Here is a 10,886-nt window from a genome sequence, read left to right as displayed (position 1 = left end):
GACAGGAAAGATCCTGTCAGCAGTGCAAATTTTCTGCTATTGACAGGACGATCCTGTCAGCAGTGCAATATTTTCTGCTATTGACAGGACGATCCTGTCAGCAGTGCAATATTTTCTGCTATTGACAGGACGATCCTGTCAATAGCCACAGGCAAAATCAATTTCCTCTTCTCCAAACACTAACCTCTGGCCTGGCCAATGACATGATTTGTTGACGTCTGTCACCATGGTGACTGGTGTTGGGTTACATAATGTTGCAAACTTCATGGTCTGCTCTGCTCCTGTCACCATATACTAGTAGTACATGTAATGTGAATATGTTTGAGTAAAAATTAACAGGGCAGACCATGTCCGAAGGTAAACATTAAGCATTTGCTTTGCAAATGTTACTTCTCTAGTTGTCAGTTTGGATCAATATTGACAATGACAACCCACCTCCTCACACTATGGCACAAATTATCACCAAGTGCTCATTATATTTTACTACTACGCTGTCATTTGTTACCTTCGCCAAGAAGGTTATGTTTTCAGTAGCGTTTGTCCGTCTGTTTGCCCGTCTGTCAGTTTGTCTGTCTGTCTGTCTGTCTGTCTGTTTGTGAAGAGCATAACTCAAGAAGCTTAATATGCATTGTCATGAAACTTCGTACGTGGGTAGGTCTTGATGAGACCTAGAAATGATTAGATTCTGGGCCCCCTGGCGGCTTTTGTTGGTACTGCAGCAGAATTTCCAGTTTTGATATCTCGCGATGTTGACATGCTAGGGTCACGAATTTTGGTTGGTAGATAGCTCTTGGTGTAGGGAAGAAGTGACATGAGTTTGGGCCCCTAGCGGCTTGTTCTGGAACTGCAGGAGCATTTGTTGAAATATTTTTGAAGGAGGATAACTCAAGAACTGGTTGACGGATTGTCGAGGTTTTAGTATGTAGGTAGCTTAAGCGATACTTGACATAATCAGATGACAATTATGCAAATCAGGAGCTAATTTGCATAATTAATGAGGAAATTCTATAAATCTGCTTTGTTCGATAATAGGACTATGAAACATCTGAGGATATAGATTATGTAAATGAAGACCTAAATTGCATAATTAATGGTAAATTTTTATAATTTCATGGTTGTAACTGCTGAATGTCATACTTGCCACATTTGGAAGTTAAGTGAAGGTGAACATCAATAAACATAATTTATTCAAATCATGATCTAATTTGCATAATTTACGAGGAAGTGCTCTAATAGCCTTTTTGTTAAGATAAGGCTGTCATTGGGTGAAGAATATAATCAAGTGATATAATCCATGCAAATGGGGCTCTTATTTGCAAAATCAATGATTAAAATTGTATAATTTGTCAACCACAAGGGTTAACATCATTTGGCGAAGGTTGTGGTCGTGGAACTCTTTTTTTTAGTACTTCTTTCAGTTTGACCAAAAAAAAAATTAATGACCCCATTAAGATCTAGACAGATGTAGGAGCACATTTGAATCTCTGGTCGATTTCCATTTTTTTTTACTTCTTCCATCAAGAACTCATGACGTTTCTAAACAGGGAGACGTTAATTCGCCATGTTAACTGATGCCATGTTTCGTTGTGAACCAGTCAGAATTGCCCTGAGGAAGGTGACAGACGGTCACCGAAAAGTCGGCTGAATAAAAGACTTGGTTGTGTCAAAAGTGTTTCATTACTCTGATGCCTTGTTAATTGTCTATAGTGCATACATGACATTACAGTATAGTATGTCTGGCTCTACTAACGTTACATGTACTAATAATGTCTGGAGGTATCTTGCCCTGTAGTCCAGAGACCCCCAAAATGACAGCCACCTTTGGGTATAAATAGTGAACGCGGGTGTCGGAAGCACCAGACAGTTTGTGTACATTTGGCATTTATAAGTACCAGATATGATTTTCTAGTTGTAAACAAGAATGACGAAGCAAAAAAATAGTCTGTGCTGTGTATCCGGTATTGGTGTCATTACTGACAATGATACAATACATTATTTTTGTTCAAATTACAAGGCACGTTTCCACTTTCACAGTATATTTTGCTGACCTGATTTTACTGCAGCCCAACTAATGGTGCGAGTTGGTCCAAACGAGAACTTCATCCGGAATGAGCTGTGTGGGCAAATTTTTATAAGCAATAATGATAGGAGCGGAGAGGTGTATTGCAACCCGCCGATATCCGGTCGTTATGTGTCGGTACAGCGATTGGATTACTGGTATTTGATACTGTGTGAGGTAGAGGTCTATGTTACAGGTAAAGTATATAGCTCTGATGATTTTTATGTCTCCATTGGATAGAGCGATAAACACGAAATAGCATGAATTTTATTACTCGGAAAGGCGATGTATATTGTTTGTATCGAAAATACAAAAAAAAGGTAGAATAAAATATTAAACATCTTGTTAATTTGCTTTGATACACATTCCTAATGACGTTCGTCAAAGAAACAAGCTTGTCTTTGGAAAGAAATATGAGAACCATGACTGGCTGACACTTTTCCTTCACCGGACGTTTTTATTTTGTTTTGCATTAGAAACCACTTTTGCTGCTGCTCCGTTCTTTTTTTTAAATATCATTTTGCATTCCTTCGTTAATTTTTTGTTTGTTTTTCATCTTAAGAGATCTGCTGTGACCATACCATAGAAATCATGAACGGCCAGATTACCGCTACTCACGGCAGTTACTGCTCTGGGAACGACATTCAGTTCTCTTGTCACCCTGGATACGAGCTTCTCGGTAATTCCATGGCCACTTGCCAAGAAGACGGGAGTTGGAGCCAAGAAATTCCGACTTGCCAACGTGAGTTACTGCATCCTCTTTTGCCGTCTTGTCTTCTTCATCAATCTGAATTGATGTCGAATCCAGAACTTTCTTGTTCTCAAATGAGTTATAGACAGTGCTTACCTTTCATAAATCTATAGTTAAAAGATAAAGCCTCATTTATTTATTCATTCATTCATTGTATAGCTGTAAGTTATACCAGTACTGCATGGCATCCCAAACAAAACAAACCGAAGTTGTCATAACATACACAGCATCTCGCGCCATCATCGGCGGCACCATTGCCGGTATTGCCGCAGTGCTGATTGTGGCAGCTGTCGTCTTCATGGTCTGCCTGAGACGAAGGAGAAAGAGAAGAAGGGAACAAGACAACGCACAATCGATTGTCAGCTTTGTACCGGATGACATTGCAAGTAAGTGGTATTTTTCCCTAGAACTCACAGGGACCCCAGGGTCCACCGCTAATGGTTATACAAATAAAGTTTCAAAGTTTCACAACAAGGATATGAATTCCTATTATAAAGCATTCATTGTTATAGTAATCCACAATCCATCCTTTTTGGCACTTCTGAATTAGATTTTTATTTTACTTGTAGTATGAATAATTATATATTTTATGCCATAGTGCACGCTAAAACAAAAAGTCACATACATGTGTAGTGACCGCCTTTTAGATTAATAAATTTAAAAAAAAATTTTTTCAGCAACCAATTTTAAGCCGATGTGTGTTTGTGGGCATTGAAGTAGTCCCGCTTTTAGAACAAATACCTACAGGTCCCAAGGTATTCATTTTATAGTATGAAGTAAGAAAACTATACACGTAGTAGTACAGTATAAATCGAACAAAATCCTTTCTTTATTATACAATCACATATTTTCTTGTCCCATGTTGTTGTACAGTCCATATGAGGAGGTTGGAGGAGATGGTCCCGCTGGTTCCTGCCCGACCACAGTTCCCGAAGTTAGAGACCGACCCCGGCCGGGTGACGCTTGGTGAGAAGATCGGCAGCGGGGCGTTCGGCATCGTTTACCGGGCAACTCTGACGAGGAACGACAGGACAGAGGACGTCGTCGTAAAAACTGTTAAAGGCCTGTATATACATTTATGTATTAGTGTTTGAATGTGACAAGTTCACCAGGCTAGGTTTGAACGCGATTTTGCACGTGTTTTACACGTGTTCAGAACCATAACACGACACTAGACAGGATCTTTGATTTTTGACCTCTGCACATGCGCTACTTACGTGTATAGACAGAAGCAGAAGTAGAATATATTTCAGTACAGACAAAGCCATATTTTAGGGACATCAGCAAGATATATTTAAGAACTTTCAATGTCTATGTACTTTTAAAGCTCTTCTGTTTTTCAAAAGTCCAAATGAAAACACCTGCAGCTAATTAACAGATGCCTGGTGGTGAACGATAGATATTGGCCATTATTTTTTGACGATTTCTAATTCTATTTTCTATATTTCTTTTGCTAGTTATAACCAAGTGTTGTTTGCAAGGTTTTACACAGTGTTTGAATTTTATTTTTCATTCACAGAACACGCTAGTGATGAAGACAAGCTGGGTTTCTTGGAGGAAATCCGTGCAGTTGTGGACCTGGGGGTTCATAAGAACCTGTTGGGTCTAGTCGGCTGCTGTACGGTGGTGCGAGACCATCTGTATCTCATCACGGAGTTCATGCCATACGGAGACCTAAAGAACTTCTTGAGAAAATGCCGGGAGGTGAGCCACATTGTTGTTTTTCTCTGAAGGGCAGTAAGTACGCTGGGACTGGTAGTCAGGAACGCTAGAGTACTCCTAAGTCCTAAATGTCGGGAGGCCATGTAAGAATTTTGAGGGCGTGCTAATGCATTGGTCACTAACGGATGCAAAATTTATGTGTCATTCTGTAAAAAGGTACAGATTTTTGTTGCCCATGTATGTTCATGAAATATTTGACATTTTAAAAGTTTCTACACCAGGTGTACTTACATATGCACATTGTTACGAAATATTAGAGTAATGAAAAGAATATCAGAAAATACATATGTCGCATCTCAATAGGAAGAGACCTCTGACGAAACTCGAGACGATATCTACGACTTTGAGGTGATACAGATGTATCAGGTGGCCCGGCAGATCGCCAGAGGCATGGTAAGTACAAGTACAGTTACCATACCAGGCGCTGCAGATGTACCATGTGCACAAACGGTAAGTGTACCACGTTCTGCAAAGTCCAGGTGCTACAGATGTACCAGGTACCAGAAATGTTCTAGATGCTGCCCATTGAAGAAATTATAGTCGTAGATCATATGCACTTTTTGATTACGATATGAAATGCATAAATTTTTCCCCGCCCGCTCCCTCATGATTTCAACTGCAGTACCAGTTAGCCGGGTTTCCGGTTCGAGTGATGGAATATAGCATGATTAGTCATGTGTTTTGTTTGTGTGTTGTTCTTGTTCCAGGATCACATCGCCCGATCTCGTTACGTCCACGGAGACCTGGCCGCTCGGAACGTGTTGGTCGGAAAACGCCTGCATGTGAAGATTTCTGACTTCGGGCTGGCAGAAGACATGTATACACGAGGTTACCGTCGGCAGGACCGGCTCCAGAGGGTGCCCATAAAGTGGATGGCGCCGGAGCGGCTGGAGGATGGGAAAGCCTACACCACACAGAGCGATGTGTGAGTAGTTTTATCATTATTAGACCACAGCAAGTAAATTTTAGGGAATGACATCCTCCTCAGACTCCAACTTTAATGCGATATGGTGAAAAAACAAGGCGGAAAAGACAAACTGATCCACATTTTCAAATGTCATCTTTTAAAGTTCCTGTGGCCTTATATCAACTTTCCCTAACAGGTGGTCCTTCGGGATAGTGCTGTACGAGATATGTTCGCTAGGGGGCGATCCTTACCCTGGTGTGGCAGTATCCGAGCTGAAACACCGCCTGCAGACTGGATTCAGGATGGAACAGCCCGAAGACTGTCCCCGAGCCATGTAAGTAAGGTTTTTTGCACTCTGATGTGAAAAATCAGTTTTTGTTGTTTTCATAGGACCATGAATAAGGTAGGAACGGAAGCACCTACTATTGAAAAGTACAAGTAACTACTCTTTATCCTGCTCACTACTAGTGTCAAATAAGCATGTTATTCCTCAAAACTGAAGCAAAGTAAAATGCAGCTTTACGCTCTACGTCTTGTGAATGAAGTAACAGAGCAATTAGCTAAAGGACCTAAGTGACTGTAGTTCAATTGACGATAGGTATTCGCTTCTCCACAGGTACGATGTGATGCAGCAGTGCTGGCGCTGGCAGCCCATCCAGCGGCCGTCCTTCAATATGTTGTATCTAACATTGGACAAGCATCTCGCCTTCTACGGACCCGAGTACTTTCTTAATTGACAATTTTTGTTGGAAAGATACTACTGTAATTTTATTACTCGGTGCATGTAAGTATAGTAGCTTGATTCAAGATGCACAAAATTTAGTGCAAGTTATGTACATTATATAGGACTTTGTTTAGAAGATAGATAACCAAGGTAGATATTCCATAATTCCGTTTTTTCATGGCATGATATTTTATAATTAATTGGAAAATCATATAATTAGTTAGTGATACTTAACGATTTTATACTAGTGCATTGACACCGGTAACTTAACCAAAGATGAACTGTACAAATATATACATTATATGTCATCTTATAAATTTATTGCACAGTAAACTATTTTTAAAGTTTTTAAATATGTATCTATTAACTTTTTACTGTCGCTCGTTTTGTTTTCATATTATTTATGCCAGTACCCTTTCTAGTTTTGCGAACAGCATGGTTTGCGTTATGATTGTTTATACAATTTCTACTGTATTATTAAGTTTTCGTCAATCTAGACAAAATCAAAGTCTTGTTTATTTTGTTTAAGATTGATAAAAGCTTCTTGACTTTCGTTTATCAACATACACTTTTTCTTTATAATATTTGTACATTATTTTGATATTAAGCATTATTTTTTTGTCATTACATTGTACCCGTAAAACTTTGTTTATGTTTGAGGATCCGTGGAACTTCTTTGTGTTGTTTTGTTATTTTAAAATGAAATAATAAAAAAGGAAAAAAAATAGGTGTAGTCTAAAAAACATATATCTGAAACATTTTCATTTGTTTTAGAAGGAATGGCCAATAAATACTCCATTTTATGAACAGTGGGATTTGTGATTTTAGCACTATAGTGAATTCCTTCGTTCCCTCATGCTACGTATCTTACCGGCGTTTACCTTACCTTAGACCGGCGATGAGAGTACTGAATTGAACAGGTTGCTTTCCGTTATTTCCGGGTATATCATCATAACTACCAGAAAATGACAGGACGAAAGCAATTACAGTTAAGTGTGTATCTATAGTAATAATGATAATAAAGAATTTACAGGTCAAGAAATGAATGCACAACACTGGTACATAAATAACCTCCCATAGAAACGATACATCTAATTCTCACTGTGACATTGAATACACTATAGAATTTAAATAATACAGTCTTCGAAAAACACACAGGACCTTTCGACAGTATACTTATTGGTTCGTGTCCAAGCAAGTGCTCTCTCCTTTGTACTGTCGTATTAGATACTGCCCTATGGCCTTGCTAAAGATATGCCTCAAGCGGAATATTAATTGGATACTACTTTGCAATTGTAGCCTCCAAAAGATAGGCTTCGAACCGCGCCTTAATTGGACATTGCTGTCTTGCCTAGCTATTTGATACTGCCTTCAGTGCCCCTTGTCAATCTGATAAAGCCAGTAAGCAAGGAGGTCAGACGTTATACAAGAAGTCACCAAAAGACTGTTTCGAGCAGTATATTAATTGGATAAGGTTTTGACATCTAATACTACCTTGTAGCCACAGAAAATCTGCTTCGGGTCGGCTATGAAACATGTACGAGTAATTCTCCTGAATACACTAGAATACAGATAATACAGTGTCACATAGAAAACACAAGACCTTTCGAAATTTCAATTCAGCCTCCTTTAAACTGATCTACTACACCACTGTCCATATTGATTGACTGACAAACAGAGGCTGGATTTAAAATACACAATAAATTTACAAATTTGTACAAAAAATATACATATCCTCATACCTGTATAGGAAAAGTCCCAGATGTTTCGGACTTCACTGGCACATGTAGCAATCTTCATTACACAGTGTTGATCAGTCCATAACAACATACGGTTACTGATTCGTTCATTTCCAAGCTAGTGTTCTTTCTGTGAGTCGGCTTGTTCGCTGACCACCGACGGCGCCCTGTTGCTCTTCACAGCTTTCCGTGGAGATGTCCAGGGAAACTTCGACATGGCTGGCCACCTGTTGTTGAGGCGTGCGTTGGGTTGTAGTCGGCACCGTGTCGTCTTTTTTAGGTGGTTGGCGTCGGCGTTGCTTTGCAGACTCGACCCGACCCCGTCTCCACGCTGTGACGACGGCCTCTCTGATGCGGTTGAATTTTGCGAGCACTGCTCCTCTCAGCGCGGGCACGCGAAGACCGTGAACTAAAGGATTGACTAGAGAGTTCAGGAACGCCAGAAGCAGCCCCCACTGGCCGAAACCGCGGACGGGGCAGCTGCTACGGTAGGCCTCGCAGATGCGGTGAGCTGCGAGAAACGCGAAGAACAACAGCCAAGAAACAAACGCCACGAACACGACAGTCATCACGGCTTTGACTTTCTTGATTTTGTCTTGGCTGTGCGGTTTCGGCGTTGGTTTGTCCGGCCGGTTGGACTGTCCAGGTCTCGGGCTTGTAGCCAGCGGTGTTGGGATGTCCGGCCGGTTGGATGGTCCAGGTCTCGGGCTTGTAGCCAGCGGTGTTGGGATGTCCGGCCGGTTGGATGGTCCAGGTCTCGATTCCTTGGCCAGCGGTGTTGGGTTGTCAGGCCGGTTGGACGGTCCAGGTCTCGGGCTTGTGGCCAGCGATGTAGCGTTGTCCGGTCTCGATTCTGTGGCCAGCGGTGTTGGTTTGTCCGGCCGGTTGGATGGTCCAGGTTTTGGTCCCATTGCCAGCGGTGTTGGGTTGTCCGGCCGGCTGGATAGTCCAGGTCTCGGGCCCGTTGCCAGCGCTGTTGGGTTGTCCGGCCGGCTGGATGGTCCAGGTCTGGGTAGTGTGGACAGCGGTGTTGGGTTAACGTTGTCCGGCCGACTGGATGGTCCAGGTCTCGATTCCTTGGTCAGCGGTGTTGGGATGTCGGGCAGGTTGGACGGTCCAGGCTTTGGTCCCGTGGCCAGCGGTGTTGGGATGTCCGGCTGGTTGGATGGTCCAGGTCTCGGACCTGTGGTCAGCTGTGTTGGGTTTTCGGGTCGGTCGGACGGTCCAGGGCTCTGTCCCGTGGCCAGTGTTGTTGGGTTGTCCGGCCGGTTGGATGGTCCAGGGCTCTGTCCCGTGGCCAGTGTTGTTGGGTTGTCCAGTCGGTTGGGTGGTCCAGGTCTCGATTCAATGGCCAGTGGTGTTGGTTTGGACGGCCCAGGTTTCGGTCCCGTGGCCAGTGGTGTTGGGTTGTCCAGTCGGTTGGATGGTCCAGGTCTCGATTCCATGGCCAGCGGTGTTGGGTTGTCAGGCTGGTTGGATGGTCCCGGTCTCGCGCTCGATCCCGTTGCCAGCGGTGTAGCGTTGTCCGGCCGGTTGGATGGTCCAGGTGTGGGTCCCGTGGCCACCGGGCCTTTGCTTGCCTCTCCGTGGCGCCCAGTACCTCGTGGCCCGGCGGGTTTCCTGTTCTGCAGCCGCTTGACTTCCCGGTAGACGCGGATGTTCGCCCACAGCATCACGGACACAAGCAGCAGCAGCATCACGATGACGAACACGTAGAAGTCTAATGTCAGGTAGCTGGAACACCTACCGCTGAAGGCGTACTTCTCCTCCAAACAGTTCCATCCCATATGGGACGAAAAGCTGGTCAAGGTGATGACTACCCAGGACGCTAGGATCACCACGCTGGCTTGCCGTCCGGTCACCTTGTTGTGATACACGACGGGATGTAGGACAGAGATGTAGCGGTCTACGGACAGTAGGGTTAGCGCACTCGTGGACAAGAGCGTTGCGTAGGCGGCGAGCGTTCTTGTACCCAGCCGCTCCCACAGACTTGGCGTTTCTGGCCTGGCTGCAAAATACACGCAGGCGACGCCCGTCGCTAGATCGGCACACGCTAGGTTCGCTATGTAGTAGAACAGAGCCTTTCGTAGCTGTTTCGTCCCTAGGATTCCCCACAGCACGACGGAGTTAAACAGGAGGACGAAGGACCCCACGATGCCCATACACGCTCTGTAAACGGTTGCACCGCCGAATGGACTGCCGTACACGAAACAACGATCGTTCGCCTCGTGGTAGGTGAAATTTCTTTTCACGTACCAGTGGTAACAGTCTAGAGCGTCGAGGAAAGTCTCTTCTGCAACGGAGGGGAACAGGGTGGCATTAGATGCGTTGAACTCCATCATTACTACAAGTCCACCGGGATTTTCTGTATAGCCGTTATAACGGTTGCTCGGTGTAACACACCGGCTTCGCAGGCACACGCGCGCCGGCAGCTACGGCATCGTTTCGATTCCCCAACGATCGGTTCTGATAGTCACATCAACACTGCGTTGGCGTTTGTGGTTTTTCTTCGTGGTAAAGTCAGTGTAATTACGCATGCTCATGAAATATGACATGCGCTTGCGTCAGGATGCATAGCAACTAAAATGCCCTAAAGTGAGTTTGCAACTGACAATCGTCATACATATATATATATATATATGTATAGTATAATTAATACAACCTTTACCAGATCATAATTACCATATGGCAGACCTTTCATGATGGGAAATTGCCTTCAAGCCATTGATTGTGTTGTAAGTCTTGATGTTGAAGATCCAGAATAACTAACCAATGACAGAGCGTAGCTTCCATCATCACCATATTTGGCATCTTCATCCACAGACAAACAAGTTCCAACCTGATAGTTGGAACTAAGTTGAAGTCAACTTTTCTTAAACCTAAAAGTGGAAACAAGAACTCATCTTAAAAAATATTCCTACTGCATTATGTAGCATCTCGTCTATTAAGTTGGCTTATATACAGTTGTTTGGTGTCGATTTCCT

The 10,886-nt window shown here is 43.3% G+C and overlaps 2 protein-coding genes across 2 annotated transcripts; one reads left to right on the top strand and one right to left on the bottom strand.

Moving 5' to 3' along the window:
* The first annotated feature begins 3,096 nt into the window (after nt 1-3,096).
* LOC109480233 (fibroblast growth factor receptor 4-like) lies at nt 3,097-6,176 on the top strand. The gene is made up of 7 exons (XM_019782382.1): nt 3,097-3,196; nt 3,684-3,872; nt 4,330-4,514; nt 4,836-4,925; nt 5,240-5,457; nt 5,636-5,773; nt 6,056-6,176. The coding sequence occupies exons 1-7, from the start codon at nt 3,109-3,111 to the stop codon at nt 6,174-6,176; spliced, it is 1,029 nt and encodes a 342-aa protein (XP_019637941.1). The 5' UTR covers nt 3,097-3,108.
* Nucleotides 6,177-8,009: 1,833 nt separating this feature from the next.
* LOC109480232 lies at nt 8,010-10,247 on the bottom strand. The gene has a single exon (XM_019782381.1). The coding sequence runs from the start codon at nt 10,242-10,244 to the stop codon at nt 8,010-8,012; it is 2,235 nt and encodes a 744-aa protein (XP_019637940.1). The 5' UTR covers nt 10,245-10,247.
* Nucleotides 10,248-10,886: the final 639 nt, after the last annotated feature.

This window comes from Branchiostoma belcheri, unplaced genomic scaffold, assembly GCF_001625305.1.
Source record: "Branchiostoma belcheri isolate BF01 breed outbred unplaced genomic scaffold, Haploidv18h27 scaffold50, whole genome shotgun sequence".
In the NCBI taxonomy this organism is placed as follows: domain Eukaryota; kingdom Metazoa; phylum Chordata; class Leptocardii; order Amphioxiformes; family Branchiostomatidae; genus Branchiostoma; species Branchiostoma belcheri.
This window is presented reverse-complemented; position numbering and strand designations above follow the sequence as displayed.